The sequence below is a fragment of the Thunnus thynnus genome, chromosome 6, assembly GCF_963924715.1.
Source record: "Thunnus thynnus chromosome 6, fThuThy2.1, whole genome shotgun sequence".
In the NCBI taxonomy this organism is placed as follows: Eukaryota; Metazoa; Chordata; class Actinopteri; order Scombriformes; family Scombridae; genus Thunnus; species Thunnus thynnus.
Window position 1 is genome coordinate 4,334,822 of NC_089522.1, and position 18,151 is coordinate 4,352,972.

An 18,151-nucleotide genomic window follows, 5' to 3' on the forward strand; every position below is an offset into this window, starting at 1 on the left:
TTGCAGAATTTTTGTATTTGGCTGTGTTTTCTGACTTTACAGCATTTTCTTTCTAAATGCTGCTCATTCATAGTCTGAAGATATTTTCTTCATTTGTTTTTGTTTTGTCTATTTACATGCGTTTTCAAAGTTGCAGTGCATTAAGCTCTCAGGGCCACCATAATATCTTCTACGGCCAACTGAAAAGTCTATCCACAGGTTTCTCACTGTCAACTTTCTGATAGGTCTCCAAATCAAAGTAAGAATCTTGTATGTGACTGTATCATAAACACAAAATGAAGGCACAAAATGTGGAAATTCATGTAAAGTGGGAACTATTTAGAAATGGAAAACAAAATGTACACATCTCAATGGCTATCCAAATACTCCTGTCTGTCTGCGTATTACAGTGTTTCATCTGACACTGCAACTGAGTAAAAACCATGGTAAGTAGTCAGTGTTGGTGACATTAAACAACAGGTTCACTAAAATGATCCACCAGATGTCAGTGTTGTTCAACATAACACACATGTAACTGCATGTTAACAGCATAGAGGTCACCCATTTTGTTCACCAGTCAAGCAGTGTGTGTATCTGCTCAGCCAGTATATCAATGCGCATAAGATATACTTAAACATCTTGCATCCCAGTTTACTTATCCACAAGACCTGGTGTTATGGCAATGTAAAATTAGTAAATAATAAGCAAATAAAAATAGTTTCTTTCTTATGGACACACACAGTTCCTGGAGACTTACTCCAACCCCTGACCATAACCACAACTTGCCTAAACCTAACCTAAAATGTACTTATTTACAGTGGTGGAAGAATTCTTCAGTTCCTTTACTTAAGTAAAAGTACCAATACAGCAATGTAAAAATACTCCATTACAAGTAAAAGTCCTGCATGAAAAGTCTTACTTAAGTAAAAGTATTATCAGCTTGATGTAGTTAAAGTATTAAAGTAAAAGTAGCGGTTTGGTCCCTCTGACTGACATATTATTATATATCATTAGATTATTAATACTGAAGCATTAGTGTGTAAGCAGCATGTTACTGTTGTAGCTGCTGGGGGTGGAGCTAGTTTGAACTACTTTTTTTAGAGTTAGCTTGTTTAGTCCATTGGTTCCCAACCTAGGGGTCAGGACCCTCCAAAGGGTCACCAGACAAATCTGAGGGGTCGTGAGATGATTAATGGGAAAGGAAAGTTGTTCTGATACAAAAATCTGTTTTCAGTTTTTTATTGAAATGAAACCATGTGAGAAGTTTAGATGGAAAAATCACTATTTGGTGGAGCTATTAACAACGCATAGACATCTGAAATGTGACCCCGACTACACACTGCTTTTTGTAAGATGTCAAAAGCCAAAAAGGTTGGAAACCACTGGTTTCATCTTTAACAACTGTTGTATTTTAAAAGTTTGTTATTTTATCCATGGCGTTGGATCTTCATCTGAAAAGTAACTAAAGCTGTCAAATAAATGTAGTGGAATAGAAAGTATAATATTTCCCTCTAAAATGTAGCAGAGTGGAAGCCTAAAGTAACATAAAATGGAAATAGTCAAGTAAAGTACAGGTACCTCAAGATTGTACAGTATGTGAATAAATGTACTTAGTTACTCTCCACCCCTGCTGATTTATGTTATGGGAACTTGGTTTTTGTCCCCAAAAGGGAGGCGAGTCCTCACAGTGTGACTGTGTAAACAGATTTATGTCCCAACAACACACAAGTATACACCCGCACACTGACACAACGGAGTCATCCTTGTCTATGATTCTTTATTTGCGTTTTTCATAGAGAACATTTAAAATGGTTCATACCCCCACAATAACTGACATCACTTCTCTGGTTTATAACACTGACACAGGAACAGGGGAACATGTACACAAGTACACAAACACACAGTCACAAATTCAGCCCATCTACAGTGTTTTACTTCCCAAAGAAACGCAATAAATAAAAATAAAAAAAACAATAAAAAATACATGAGACCCCGAGGACACACAGCCAAGGCCTGTCCCACTTTACAAAATGGTGCAGTACCAAAGGAACAACCACATCTACAAAAGTAACAAAAATTACCATACAATCTATCATTGTGGAAGTGCTTGTAATTTTGGAAGTTTTGTACTTTCTTAAAAGGATATCAATATCAATGCCTAGAAAATCACCAGTAAAAATAGCTCATCTCTGTAAAAATGTGCTAGCAGGACAACCCTTGGCTGTGGATTTATTTTTTTGTCGCAAACTATTCTTTTTTTTTTTTTTTTTAACCATTTTCAACTTGACTTCAATACAACAACAATAACACTGTTTCTTCTTAATACAAATATGTACAGAGACTTCCACTTGTTTTAAAATAATGCCCTGCACAATGATGCATTATTTAGGGATGATGGTGATGTTCTTCAAATTCCTTCACAGAAACTGTCCGTGCAGTTTGGTACCTGAATCAACTGAATGAGATCACAGTTTCTTTACTCTAACAAAAAGTTTGTTGTTTTGCATCTCTGTCACAAAATGGCCTCTACCTGCATGTAATAGACACATTTATTTTTTTCCCTATACATACTGTAGTAAAACCCCCACTTCCCCTAAAAGTATTGGTTAAGAGATCTAGATCCAGACCAAATGTTTTAAGCAGTATTTGAACCAGGTTTGCCGAGTGTAAACACACCATATCTTGAAATGAGTTGAGTGAGAAAGGCACACACGATAAGACCACACAGCATACAGCAGGGAAGAGGAAGGGAAGAAATGGGGGAGGGGGCTTTTGGTTTTGCTCAGCATGATGGAAAGTGCCACTCAACTTGACGTTTTACACACACCTGTACCTAAAATGAAACCAGGATGCAAAGGTGTACCCCCTCCCCTTCTTAAACACACAGCTGGATTTTGGTCTGGGCTGGTTTCCCTGAAAGTGTCATCATGTTAAATTCATTTTTACTAAGGGTGCTTTAGGGAAAAAAACTGGACCCTGACCAGTTTGTTGTTTTTAATTTACTTTGCTATTTAGAATAATACAACTCCTTACTCCATCACTCAGTACTTTTATGTAAATAAGAAAACATATAGTACGTGGGCACAGAACCAACTGTAGGCTGAATTTGCTTTCACAGCTGACATTTTTTGAAAATGTTATGCTTTCATGGTCTCAGTGTTATTCATTTACATACCTCACTAGACAATGTCATCAAGCAGTTTAAAATTGGTCATGCCATATAAATAAGTTAGGAGAATATTCACACTTAGGAGTCTTAACACTCTTGGGTAGTATTCTCGTGCATTTCAAGAGAGGAAGAATATCCTACTTTGTTAACCAAATGCATCAGAACTATCTTTCCCGAGGAAAGGTTAAACAAGACATGAGAGAGAGGGGGGTGGATGGGGAGGGGGGTTTAAAAGTCATAAAAAGCTTTGACATTCTTTTGAGTGATGGACACATGTTTATGCAACAAACGCCTCCTCCTAAAACAAAGGGGAGATTGTGAAGCCTGGCAAATCAATTTCCCACTCCCACACACTCATCTCGTTTCACACAAGTCCTTGATCCAGCCGCTGCTATCGCCTCTAGCCTCAGCTGACTGGCTGACCTATGGCATTGCTCTGTTCTGCTTTAGCAGCTCACTCCAGTCACCTGAGAACCAAACTCTGCTTCCTGTCAATCTCTTTTGGTTTTTGTTTTTGGAAAAGAAAGCATTGCTTCCTTTTTGTACATTTCCGAGCTTTGACAGCACGGGCTGAATCCCCTGACTCAAAGAGAAATATCTATCTGACATAATCTATAGGTTGTTTCTATGTGAACAGCAACAAACAGCAACAAAATGCTTTGTAATGCGCCCTCCAGATGGGGGGAATACTTGCTATTGCCCGTGATCTATTGGGTTCTTACAAGTCAAGACTCAAATGCTGGCATTTTCAACAGTTATTCAGAAAGTGCACAAAGGATTTTCATTCTACATTGGCTAAAAGCACATTTACAACAGGCCTTTGACATCAGAGTTACACAAGGGTATCATACTGTACACCACAGTAGCTGCAACAGACCACTCAAAGGCAGGTTACACTAAAGTATCCTACTTGCTTGTTTCAACATTAGAGAGAACGGGCTCATAACGAGCAGGCCTTACCATTAATAATACAATAACTGCACAACATAGCCAAACACTATGTGCAGGACATTATTCAGAGGCATCAGCTTTTTTTTTTGCTTTTTTTTTTACTATACATGAATTCACATGACACTTAGGAACAAAGAGCCAACCATCTAGTTCAAATTGACAGTCATTTCTCAGATTCAGTAGTACAACATACAGTAGATGTTTCTGACATTCTGGGGACAGACAAATAAAGGGTGGGGGGGGTGGGGGGGGGTTGGAGACACATCCAAAGTATTGTACTGTATCATCAACAATGCCTGCTTGCCTTCAGCTTGACTGAATTGTATGTTTAAAGCCACAGTTGAACAGGTCTTAGTGATATTAAATAAGGTGTAACTGCCTCCTATTGATAATGCCCCTCACATCTCTTCTAGACAGCTAGTGATCCTTTGATAAGGTAATACAAGAGAAGAAGAGCAAGTCAACAATTACACTGGAAAAATATATGTATGTTTATATTCATATATATATCATCTTTAAAATCTATTTATACAGAATGTATATATAGTGTTCTTATGGCCATCTTGGCAGAGAAATAAAGGCATCTGAAACAATCACCACTCTCTTGATGCCATGGTCTTCCTGGGACCAGACATTGTTACATTGCAGAAATGCGAAGGATCAGGAAAGAAAGTGAGTTTTTTTGTTTTTATTTTCTTTTTTAGTGGCACTTTGTGCATCAAAAAATTAAAAACTAGAGTAAGGCTACAAGGGTGTGTATGTTTATCTGATAGAAGTTTGTCAAAGGAGGCCATCCTACAGTGTCTTCTAGGGTTGGATATGTCATTGTGTGTGTGTGTGTGTGTGTGTGTGTGTGTGTGTGTGTGTGTGTGTGTGTGTTTGTGTGTGTGTTTTAGAGTCATTCATCCAGCCTAAAAACACAGCTGGAATACAGCTCTATATATGTACCATTGTACAGATGAAAATAAAAAATAATCAAAAAGCATCACTTAAGCATCTATAGTACATTACAGAGGTTTTGGGTGAGCCAGTGTGGCCGCTACAAAGCGCTTAGAAGAGGTAACATTTTTGAACTGTATTTTTTTTTTTTTCAATTTCCTTGGTTTTCTTTCACCTGACAAAAGCAAACACAAGATGGCTCAAAAAACACAGACACCAGATACCAACAGAACAGTGATTGCTTTTGTTGGATTATTTTTATGTCTTTACAATCAGCTGCTGGTATGTCTAGGTATAAGCCTAAGTAATCAAACAGTTTTTGTATCGATTTTGTTTCTTTATTTAAATATCAGCAGTGGATCTTTAAGACTACTCAGACTCAACCGTCACATCACGCACATAAATAATAAAATAAATATACAGCCATGTCAATCAATTTCTTTCATATTAAATAAATAATAAATACATATTTTCTTTTTTTTCAGAAGTGGGTTTCTGAATGTACCAGTAACAGAAAGAACACAAACAATAGGGAGGAAAAACAAGAACAACCCCACAAAAATTACTTTTTTTGTAAAATTATCAAAAAATGCTTTTGTCAGTTATAAAACATCTGCACTGTTTTAAAAAGTACTCAAAACAAAATATGCCTTGTCAGTTATCTATAGAGATTCTTAAAATATTGACGTAAGACATCTGCAAATCGCTTCGACCATGATAATCAGTAAAGATGCATTCTTTTTGTGTTACAAAACAAAGTTAATAAATAGATTGATTCAAATAAATAAACCTCAATAACATAAATGGCAATAAGTTACAATTTAAAAGTTTGCAAATTTAAATAATTCATATATAATAATAATTACTGTACCACAAAACTATTCATTGAAATGAAGTGCAATTCCTATTTTGATAAATACTATAGATATGACTAACTGAATTTGAAATGTGTGCACACTATCACTATTATCATTTCAGTTTTTCAAATAAAAAAACAGAAAAAAAAGGTTTTATATGCTGCTTTTCAAAACATAGTATCAGTTGTCCCATGAAAAATAAACAACCTACACTATTCCTGGATCAGTCTCACGACCTTGCTTGGAGAATTTCTTTTCTGCTAAACCGAGTCAACATTGCGTTGTTGACACCTCAGTAATACCACAAAGCAAACACACATTCAATTTAGTGCCTTGCCACATATTGCTGGGGTGTGCGTGTGTGGTCATTGATCAGAGAGCCTTTAGAGTTGACGAACATACACACACACACACACACACACACACACACACACACACACACACACTCGCCACACACTGTGAATGCTACAGGACAGCACTGAGATACTTTACGTTCAACTCGTCTTGTGTCCTCTTAGTGTCACCGTGCTCTCCTGTAAGTGATCCTCCATGTTTTAAGCTCAGAATCTGATCAGCCAGGGAACAGTGAAACCATCTCCAAAGACAGTTCAGGACACAAAAGAGACAACAGGTAAACATACAGCATATTGAAACCCCCCAGATACAGTTTATAGTAACATTATTCTTCTTTTCCATCCATTCTGACTGACAGATTTGTTTCCTCCTCCTATTTCCGCTCCAATCCCAGCAGCAGCATGGTGTGGATTTTGGTCCGCGTCACTTTTTCTTCTAACAGTGTGCTCCCTGGGTTGATTTTCTTAAGTTGCCGTTTATTAAAATAACCTGAATTCCCTTTTTGTTTTTGAATCATATTTCAATATATTGTAGAGTATTTCAACATCTCTCTTTCATTTCTCAGACTCTGTCACGCTCCTGCGCTTCAGGACAGCTTCACTCTTCCGTGTGCATGTCAAGCCTCAGACTTTGATGCCCTTCACAGCTTTGTTGATGCTCTCAAGCAGAGCCTTGTTCTCAGGGCTCTGGAAGCAGTCCTTGTTGGTGTACATATCGGTCAGGGTGCTCACGTAGCTGTCAAAGTTCTGCTCTGTGATTGGCTCCTGCTGTGGTGCAAACAACAACCAATCTCAACTGAGAAGAGCAGGTAAATGAATAACTGCGCTTGTCAACACACCAGATTCACCTTGAAACAAATACAAAGTTTCTCTCACATGTTGAAGGCGTGTAAGTGGATCCCTGTGTGTGTGTGTGTGTGTGTGTGTGTGTGTGTGTGTGTGTGGACAACAACTCACCATGTGTGGTAGTCGAATGTTAGCCAGGCTGCGGATCAGGGCGCGACTGAGACCAGACAGCTCCATGAACAGAGCCTCGTTCTGCTCCTCGATCATTTTGTTCTCATGCTCAATAGTCTTCAGGTTCTTCTCCATGGATGATATCTGCAACATAAACAGCAGCCAGAGTTAGCTCAACACCACCAGGACCAAAAGAACATGTGTTTGTTTATCTACTGCCCAACCATGCATGAAGTAGAAATACAGGGATATCACACAGTTCTACTGCAGAGCAGATACATTTCTACACTTAAGGTTAGGTTGAAGCATGTCTTTTATCTGCAACTAGAAATTGAAATATGAAGAGCCTCATTTAAATGAGTCTGGTGATTTTCTATATTATTCTTCATGTCAACAAATCCCATAAAAAGACCAAACCAATGATGAACTGATCCTACTAAAAAGTAATGTGTGTATTGCGTTGATATATCTTATTCCTCGGTGCTGTAGAGCTCCACACATTAATGAGCCACACTGTTGCACCGGGTGACATGTTCTTTCATTACCATAACCACAGTCACTGTAGTTTATTTTAAATTAATCCCACACACACTACTCTGTAGAGAACCGAATCCTTGTCAGTCCATTGCTGAAAATAGTCCCCAACAAATGTTCTATTTCCACCTGTTTGAGTAATGTTTGCTAAAAACTACAATGACCAACTGTTTCAGGAAATTACTGGTCTTACTCGACTTGTTTCACTCAACTGTACAGATTTGTTATGGTAGTAAGTGCTAATGTAGCCCCCAGCAGGGATGAGGAGCGGGCTACAGAGGTCTAGTAACCTGACTTCTTTCTAACTCCACACCCACAGATTTTTTTCCTTTTCAAACTTGAAGTCTTCAGCCCCAACTGATGCTGACTCAAGTGACATCAGTTGAGGCCTCATCTCACCTGGAAACACACTTAGATGAATAAATTCAGTGATACACATATAATCATTTCTGCCCTGTAAGAAGCCACCACACATTAATAAAACAAAAATAGAAACACACACCTGAGTCTGCAGGTTGACCATGTCAGCCTCCATTTCATTGTTGGATTCGTTGAGGTCATCAATCTCTTTGTTGAGCTGCTTGATGTCCTCGTCATTGTCCAGAACTAAAGGGGAAACCAGATACATTAGAAGAGAATAGCAGCTGTGTATGTGGTCGGCATTTGTGTTTAGTTCTTTCATATTTTGATATTCACAGTATAGTGGTTTTGTTTAAATGATGTTGTTTTGAGTGAATCATTACACCTCCATTTACTTGGACTTATCCTGTATGTACTGGTGACATGTAAGTTCACAATGGTTCTATTTTTGACATCATCATTTTTGTCTGTGCAAAGCACTCTAAAGTGCACTTACTGTTTAGATAAGTGCTCTATAAGCAAAAGGTATATCATGTACACACATAGGCCCACATACACATTTATTGATTGATTTTTTTTCCCCCCAGGTCTTACCATCACTGGCTCTGAACTTGGTGCTCAAGTAGTCCTCCGTGGGGAACTTGGCCTTCTTCTTGGCATACAAGGCTCTGGGGCATCCTGAGAGACTGCACAAACAAGTGAAGCACATGGGAGGGGGGGACTATTCTGTCATACAGTGTTACACTGAAATATCAAATTTGACATTATGTAAACAAATATAGGACACTGTAACTTGCAGTGGACCAACTCTTAATACAGCTAGCTGGTAATGTCACAGAGACATAAAACATGGAAAAATGACAGTACAACGTGGATTTTAACAACCCCATACCTGCTAACCCTTTCCTCATATAAAAAAAACTGTCAAAATGACACAAGTGACAACATGGTATGTTGAAAAGATTTTTTTCACCAGAAATATGTCAAATTTAGGAAAGTATCAATGTGAATGTTGTTTTCTTGTAACTTAAAGAAATAGTTTGGCATTTTTGGTAATATTTGCTTGCCAAGATTTAAATGAGAAAAGTTTCAATTTGAAAAGTTTCAGTGTCATAGTGTTCCTAAACACACTGGCACAGAGTGTTTCAAAACAGTCCCTGCTCATTACAGATTTAGTATGTGAAGACAATGTAGCATTGACAAAAATAAAAGTGCAAAGTATTTGCTGTGATGGACTAAGAAAGTGAATAAGCGTATACTTTCCGAAATGTTGAACTATTTCTTTAAATGAATATGTTTAATACAAAAAACTTAATGCACAGGACTAAATTTGCATTAGGTTCTTTCCCAGCTAACTCACAATACTATCCTTCTCACTTTGTGACCCACAAACAGGCGAATAAGCAGTTCTTATAGTTTAGGACACTGGATAACACACCTAAGGATCGCATGAACTGAACATAAATTGACTATCCCTTTAAAAAAAAACCTACCTGCGGTGTGTGAGGAAGCTTCCATTGGCGTGTCCGGAGCCGTCACATCCTGGTGTGGGGCAGGTAGGCCCCTCTGTCTTGAAGGCTTTCCAGTTGAAGGGCGTGCCATTCAGGAGACCCTCCTTCTGTCTGCGGGCTGCCAGCGGACATCCGTAGGCGCTACGGTGCGTGGCGTACTTCCCACTGATGTGGCCCAGGCTGTCGCAGCCTGGCACCGGGCATCTACAGGGAGCAGAGGAAAGGAGGGAAACAAGAAAAAAAGAGAAGAGAGTTGTGCAGTAGGAGAGGGAGAAGAAGAAGAGTTGAAGCCAGGCAGAAGTGAAAAAAAATGAAGAGAAGAGAGTGAGAAGGCACAAAGGTTAGACATGGAGAATCCAAAAATATAAACTGTAGAGAAAGTTGAGAATAGTCTACTGAAGATTGAAGTTATACACTTTCTCTACTGGGCCAAATTCATTTTCTTAGGTCTGTAACTGACAGATTATTTATGCAATGAATAATATTACTGGATAGAAGAGCTATTAAGGTTTAGCACATGCTGTTATCAACATGCTGTTGAATTTACTGTTTTGTGTGCAAATGCAATATGAAGCCCATGTATTTCTTATGTATTGACAATCTACTCTACAATATTCTACCATGAACTACATTCAGAATCAGTATCTGCAGTCAAGCGTCTTTTCCCATGAATAAAGGCCTGATTGTTTGATTCCATTACGGGGGCAGGTCACTACCTCTGCATATGATTCACAGAGATTTTCTCTCTCTCTCCTTCTCTCTCTTTTTTTTTTTTACCGTCAGTCTCGCTAAAAGCAGACATTATGGCTTTCTGAGCAGTACGAACTTTAAAAGCTCGGAGTCCTCCTGGTTGTCCTTGGTAGGAGTTTTAATTCCACTTTTCTTGGCACGCGGGCACCCAGAGAGACTGAAAACAGAAAGTATGGAATTGATAACATAGGGTTGAAAAAGGTCTGGTGAAGTGATTGCTTGATAAAGGGAAAACATTATAAGGAAGAATATTTTCACAGAGGTTGTTCAACCAAATTACAAACCAAATCATCTCAAACGCCTAACATGGCCGAAAACAGGATTATGGAAAGTTGTGAAAATGTGTGAGTATGTGGTCCCTGTCTAATTCTACCATGAACTGTCACTAGGCCTCTCTGACTGACTGTGTGTGTGAGTGTGTGTGTGTGTGTTCATGTCTGTGCATGTTTTTGTGTGTGCATTTGTGTTTTTACTTTATTACCTTCTGTGCGAGGCGTAGTTTCCTGTGATATGACCTGAGCCGTCACATCCTGGAGTGGGACATCTGGGAAAAGACACAGCAATGTTTAACATTTAATACAAGGTTAGCAGGAAAGATAGCACTGCAGATGTCTCACAGTGGAGTGTCTTAAAGAAAATGGCATCATGCAAATGAGAGAAATGGTCTGCTTATTAATTCTGCTCATTTCTGTGTTCACCCTTGAGTGTAATGTTTCTTTTAAATCTTTTTAAGGCTCATTGCCATTTCAACACTTCTTGTATCTGTCTATAGTGAGCCATGAAAATCTTATTTTCTAGAAAAGCACTTTATATACTACAAGTAAGTAAGTATAGCCCAAGTCAAATGCAGCAGATGCAGCAGCCAGCAACAAAAGATAAGTGAACATCAGCAGAATAAAGCATTGTGGCATTGGACAGTGTCAGTAGCAGTGCATCGAAGTGGCAGTGAAAAGACAGTGAAGGTGTAGAGCAGACATACTTGAGTTCAGGGGTGTGGGCCGCCATGAGGGACCGAAGGCTCTTATCAGCAAGAGGACACCCAGACAGACTGAAGGGTGAGGAGAAGACAATAAGAGAAAGGAGAGAGAGAGAGAGAGAGAAAGAGAGAGAGAGAGAGAGTGAAGGAGCGAAGGACAGGCAGAAGAAGAGAAAGATGAAAAAGAGGCGAGGAAGCAAGTTAAAGGAGAGGGGAGAAAGACATGAGTGAAGGGAAATCAAGAATGCGAGGTATACCAAGGTCATTTAGGAAGAAGAGGACAGACGGCAAGAAGTAAATTACTGATGCATATCAAAGTCAATGACCGTCTTTGCTTTCTGGGCTCACAGTACATTATTGCCTCTGGCATGTCAGGATCAAATACAATATTTGAATTAGTTGTGGTGCACCCACTTTGGACTCAGGTGCAGAGTGGGAAGCAGAAGCTCTCAATAGAGTCAACATTTCACACAAGAGTTCATATAGAGCACCAGCATAGTGTATCATTCAAATAAGTCTGCAGTGGTGCGTACCTGCGATGGGATGCATAGTTTCCAGTGATGTGGCCACTGCCATCACAGCCAGGTGTAGGGCACCTGGAGAGGAAAAGGAAGAGAGGGGTACATAGAGGAGAAAAGAGAGACAGAGATGCAGAGTTAATTACAGAGGGCCTAAACACCTCTGATTAAATATGAGAATTTTCCATCCCTGTTTATTAATTGATGTTATCAGCCATGCTAGCAGGGTATGGATGGTCTGTTTTTTCTGTCCAATACTTTGGTCCAGACTAAAATATCTCAACAACTATTGGATGGATTGCATTAAAATTTTGTACAGACATGAAGGAAGATAGAATGATTTGCATCAACTTTGGTGATCCTTAACTTTTCATGTACTGCCATCATCAGGTCAAGATATTAATTTTCAGAATACTTTGTTTTATGACCAAATACCTGCAAAACTAATGACATTCCCATGAGCCTCAGCTGGACTTTGTGTTTGGTGCTAGTTAACAAATGGTAGCATGCAACACATTAAAATAAGATGATGTACATTGTAAACATTATATCTGCTAAACATCACCATGTTAGCATCATCCCTGTGAGCATGTTAGTGGTGATGTTAGCTTTTAGCTTGAAGCCTCACAGAGCCTCACAGAGCCTCACAGAGTGGCTAGCATGGCTGTAAACACTTAGGAGCGAATCCACAAAAGTACTGCACGGCCTTTGTGGCTGCTAAACCTGCGCAAATGAGACAAAAATAAATTGTAATTCACAAAGCACCCGCAAAGGGTGGAATGCACCCAAAACAGTGCTGCCAAGCAAATAGTGTCTTAGTGCTCATTTGCTATTTGTATGTATGTAAATTACATAATATGCATACTTTTGGTGCAAAATTGGCCGCTTTCTATGCAAATGAGCCTTATTGAGAAAACAGAACATTAATTAGCCTACCATCAAATCCTGACCAATCCTGTGTTAATGAAGTTACTGCTGCTATGCCGCATGCGTAAATGCACTGCGCCTCTTTCTCAGTTTGGAGATGTACTTTATCTGTGACACACAGCCAGCTGTGGGTAACAACAAAACATCAGTAATGATGTTGTTTCGAAATCCCTGATACATTGAGTGACACCTGAACAACGTTATTGTAAGATTCAGACATCAATCTAACATGTTTCAAACCTGAGTCACATTAACAGCTGTATTTTGACATTTGACATTTCAGTAGATTACATTATAGAGATGAAATACTAGAGAAGTAAAAGAAGCAAAATAAATGAAAGTTGTGTTCTGAAAGTATTGTGCTCTCTGTGGTTTTCATTATCGACCAATCTGTGTGCTGAAATGTGGAGAAAAGCCTAAAACACTGGAAACTGCTTCACTCCCTCAATCAGACGCAAAACAGGGGCAAATTGCACTCAGCTGCGAAACTTTGTGCGTGTGTTTGCACCATCATATCATTAGCGCAAAAGTCTTTTGTGAATCGGACCTTGAACAGGGAAGATAGTGCCCCTTAGCCTTGCTACTTACGAGAGCAGCTCTTTTTTGCTGTCCTTGGGCTGGAACTTGACCTTGAAGCTTGGAGTCGTGACCTCTCCCGGGTACTTCCTGTCCTCAAGACAGTCCTCTGGGTCGGATGAGACAAATGACTGACCAGTGTGCTCCATCTGAAAAATGCAGAAGCCGAATTAAAATGAGAACAAATGTGTTCTGGGCATTAATGCACCAGTAACTCCCCTGTGATATTTTTGTTATTTGAATCACACTAATGTGCTGTTGTGTGAACTGTGTTGACTTTTTTAGACAGTTTTTAAAGGGATACCTCTCCCTCAATAGTTTGAATATTTGTACACAAGAAAAGACACTTTGCAAACCACTGTGCACACACTCTCATGAGCCATTTTTATTCTTCTGTAGACAAGTGATGTTTCCAAATGCAGAATGTGCTCATAAAAAATTAACACTCAAGACCCTTTATATTTCTTTTGAAAAAGTTCAAAGGAGTAAAATTTGCATATGCCAAAGACAGGATGGTGCAATGCACCTGACACACCACCTCTGTTACACAGTGCAATGTTTTAACGGTACAGTAACTCCCGCATTTCAGTGAAATAAATTAATAATAGAAAGAGGAAAAGGCGACAGGAAATAAGGCAAGGGCATTAGCGAAAGTGATGTAAACAATTATGAGTTTTTTTTTCAAAAAGCTTAGGGGGGATTTTGTCTGTTGTTATTTATGTTGCAATACTTCCTCTGTGACTAATATCACAGGAAAAACTGTATTTTTATAACTTGTACTGTTGTTCAGTCTCATTGTACCGACCTCCTCCATTTCCTCCTCCCTTTGGCGGTTGGGTTTGGTGTAATCCAGAGGTCCCTCCCATTCCTCCTGCTTGTAGCTGTTTAGGTTTGGTGATGTCATTCCACTGCTTCCACCATGATGGAGTGAAGAAGAGGAAGAAGAAGAAGGGTCTGGGGACCGAACCCCAGGGCTGGTGCCAGACAGACTGCCCTCTCGTTTGATGGGCTTCTTCATACTCAGGTCCAGAGTGCCATTCTCATCCACCTCAATGTCCATTTCCTGGAGAAAACACATGAGATATTTAGAACTGCGGCTGCATCATCAGCTTTTCATACAACAATACAATACAATAATCTTAACTTGTAAACGTTGTTTAATGTCTTCTACAACTTCACAAAAATCCTCATGAAGCCCCAAATATTAAATAAATAAAAAAAGACATTATGAAATAAATAATCATATCAATAAGTAATGTGAAATATGTAAATGAACCAATACATAGTAAAATCATTTAATGAAAATATATTATTAATAAAACTCATTATGAAAATGTTCATAACAGGAGTTTGTTTTTTATTTCAAATAAAAGCAGAAGTATGTGCATTGTGTTTATTTATAGCAGCGGTTGGTTGGCTGGTTCGAATGATTTGAACATTTTTAAAAAGGTTTTTCATTTGTAGTATCAAAGGTAGCAACTCCACATTATGAAATTAACATAAAAATTATAAAATAACATTTCATATTAATGAGCTGGGTTTTAATAATTTGTATTAATTTAGTATTAAAAAGTATTTAGTATAATTATTTAACAATTTATTGGTTCATTTATATATTTCACACACTTATTTTATACTATTAATTTATTTAACACTGAGCACTTTTGGGCTCAATACATAGTTGGCAACTGGGAAAAAATGAATACAGATACATAGTTAACTAATACATCTAATTAAGTATTCTCAAATATAAATTACTAATGCAGTCTCCCCTGGTGCACTTCAGTGTATATGAGAGGCAGTGCTGTAGGATGATGACTATGATTATTTTAATTACCCTCTTGAGCAGATTCAGTTGCAACACTACACATACATTAACATATCTACATTTTCCCGAATCATAACTTCATATAACCCACAGTCATACTCAGGGAGATTCAGATTCAGATTCAGATTTAGATTCAGATTAAACTAAACTTTCATGTGGTGAAACAATCCATTTCCTCCCAATTTCACCCATCCACCTTCACCTGCTTGTAGAATAGCACTCTAGCTCATACTGAACAAGCATTTACATGGGCCTAGCCATACAACAGTGTGATACACTTTACTACGTGTTCAGAACACCACCTTCATCGCTTAAGCATGTTAGTGATGATATCTAATTTACTGCAGTCACACCTTGTCAACAGCACCAACACTGCTGTTCATCTCTCCGTGCTCTGTTATAGGGCTGGCAGGTGAACAGAAACAGAGGGGTGAGATGAGCCATGTTTTCCAGCATTCATCTAAAATGGCGCTCATATGGGCTGGTCAAGGGCCAGAAAAATCAAAGGTTTAGGAGAAGAGGAGAGAAAACGGGAACAGTTCCCAGAAATGTTCATGGCTGATGAGCTCAGTGTTCCAATGTTTCAATATTGGATTTCAACTGGCTCCGACTCTGATTCCAGATCAGTCCCCAGTTGATGTGCGCCATAATATCATGCAGCTAAGTCCTGCTCTTGGATCAGTGCCTCGCTGAACTACACCTTGTGCTGCTGTGCTGCCGGAGACATTAATCTTTTATCTTCCTAAAACCATGTCAGGAAATCGAAAAATGATGAAGCAGTCACTTTCTCTCCTCTGTGAGGCAAAAAGGCTTTTAAGAATCACAATATGGGGGAAAGTGGTGTTTCAATTTCACCTCCTGTGCATAGGAAGGGAAAAGAGGGAGCGAGTGAGAGACAGTGAAGTATAGACTGAGGGGAGACAGAAACAGAGAGAGAAACGGTAAAACTTGCATGGGAGGAAGAGAGGACAATAAAAGAGAGGAAAAAGAGATATGAAAAGAAAATGAAAGAAAGAGTGGCAGGGGTGGAGAGAGAGAGTGGGAGATCCTCCCAGCAGATAATGAAAAAAGGCTACCTGGTGGAAAAGTAATCCAGGGAACTGGCAGTCAGCCAAATTCAATAACAACATGAAAAGTGTGTGGGATGGGGGGATGAAAGGATGAAAGAGGATGGGAGAGGTGATGCAACTGTGTCTCAACACCATCCTGTTGCTGTAAGCTAATACCTCCTGATGATATATTCAAGCAGAGTTGATGGAAAGGGGAAAAAATGAGCAACAGAGAGGAGAGAAGAGGAGAGGAGAGGAGAGGAGAGGAGAGGCACACCCACTATCTCCTCTCATCTGACCAGCTGTGGTCTGCAGTGTTTCAATCTGCACTATAATGAGCTAATAATCTCTTTCTTTGAGTGCTGAGGAGAGAAGAACAGGGTAACACTTTACAATAATTATCATCACCCATAAATTATTAACCTGAGAAACTGTATATACGGATAACTGAGGTCTGTTTACCTTGTTTTGGGGTTTGGTGCTGAGGTTCTCAGGTTTCTCCCAGCAGCGTGTGGACAAGTTGAGGATGGCTGTGGCAGCCATGTGGGCGGCCTCGGCATCATGGGAATAGTCATAGGCCAAGGAGCTGCTCTTCCCATAACCGTGGAGACTCAGGCTAGGCGACAATGACTTGGGGAATGAGGGCTTAGCTGCAGGAGGAAAAAAAATTCAATTTTAGATCAGATGATAATACAAGTAGGATACAACAGTGTGGTAAAGTAATTAAAACTGATGAAAGAAAGAGACTAAAAAGTAAAAATAACAAAGGGAGGGCAGATAGCCTAGCTAAAGCTTACATCTGCTTAGCTTAGCTTAACATAACCTTCTCAGGCATATTTAGGCATATTCAAAGTATCAGACCATTCCTTTAACAAAATACCAACAGTAGAATATGCTGAGACAAAATGTAAAACATATGCAAAAATATGCATGATATGAAACTGAATGGCCAGCATTAACCTACACTTAACATCTCAACCAGGACCACTCAAAAGAAGAAAATGCATTCTCTCTCTTACTTTTGAAGGCTTTGGGTGAGGTTTCGCTGGTGGGCATCTTTGGAGCAAGCATGTGCTTCCCAAATACTTGAGCATCAAAGCTTGCATAATCAAATGACACCTTGGAGTACTTCTCCAGCTCCTTGGCCAGGTTGGCACGAGGCGTGGTGGGTGCCATGTTGGGCCTGTAGCTGCCATACTGGGGCACCTCCAGCTGCTTCACAAAGCACATGGGCCTGTAAGGAGGAGAGGGAGAGGGAGAAGACGTCAGGGTGGGGCTGCTGAAATTCAGGCAGGAGGGGGATTTAAGACGCAAAAAAAAGCAAGTAAAGTACAATAAAATAGAATAAACCTAGAGAGATGGAAATAAAAAAGGATTGATGCAATAAAGAGTCACACAGTCATCACAAAAACAAAGAAGGGGGAAAAAGAGTGAGAGAAAGAGAGGAAGGTAGAGTGACAGAGAGAGTAAAGATAGGGTGTATTTAGCAGGAGTGCAGCAGGATTAAAAGCTCTCTTATCAGCAGAGGGCACATTTGCATGTTGTACAGCATGGAATTTATGAGCTTTAAGCCCTCTCATTTTCCTGGAGAGCCTGGGCTTTTGTCAGACCTGTTGGCATAAATCCACTGATAGACCAGGGAGAGGCGGAAGGGTGAGGGAAGAGAGAAAGAGGAGGGGAGGAGAAAGAAGTGGAAAAGAAAGAAGAGGGAGTGGTGAAAGAGGGAGGGAGGTAGGGAGGGTAGGGGTGGGTCCTCATCTTTTTTTTTTTTTTTAAATCCAATCCGTTGGTCCAGACCTCTTTCTCCTCCTCTGCATCCCATATCACAATCTCTGGTCTCCAAGCATACACTCATTAATAAGCTACATGACCTGGCCTGTAGTCTCACTGCTGTCGGAATGGCACAATGATAAAAAC

The 18,151-nt window shown here is 39.4% G+C and overlaps 1 protein-coding gene across 5 annotated transcripts in view; it reads right to left on the reverse strand.

The window, feature by feature from the left end:
* Positions 1 to 1,742: 1,742 nt before the first annotated feature.
* Positions 1,743 to 18,151, reverse strand: part of myt1b (myelin transcription factor 1b) — a 46,769-nt gene continuing 30,360 nt past the window's right edge. The window contains exons 11-23 of one of the 5 annotated variants that reach the window (XM_067591345.1): positions 17,254 to 17,468; positions 16,697 to 16,884; positions 14,163 to 14,420; positions 13,370 to 13,506; positions 11,870 to 11,932; positions 11,340 to 11,408; positions 10,842 to 10,904; positions 10,437 to 10,517; positions 9,593 to 9,814; positions 8,694 to 8,785; positions 8,242 to 8,345; positions 7,206 to 7,349; positions 1,743 to 7,013 (exon numbers count right to left, since the gene is read on the reverse strand). In XM_067591345.1, coding sequence (XP_067447446.1) covers positions 6,873 to 7,013; positions 7,206 to 7,349; positions 8,242 to 8,345; positions 8,694 to 8,785; positions 9,593 to 9,814; positions 10,437 to 10,517; positions 10,842 to 10,904; positions 11,340 to 11,408; positions 11,870 to 11,932; positions 13,370 to 13,506; positions 14,163 to 14,420; positions 16,697 to 16,884; positions 17,254 to 17,468 — 1,777 coding nt within the window. In that variant the 3' untranslated portion in view covers positions 1,743 to 6,872. The other 4 variants (XM_067591344.1, XM_067591347.1, XM_067591346.1 and 1 more) reach the window with 4 other exon arrangements.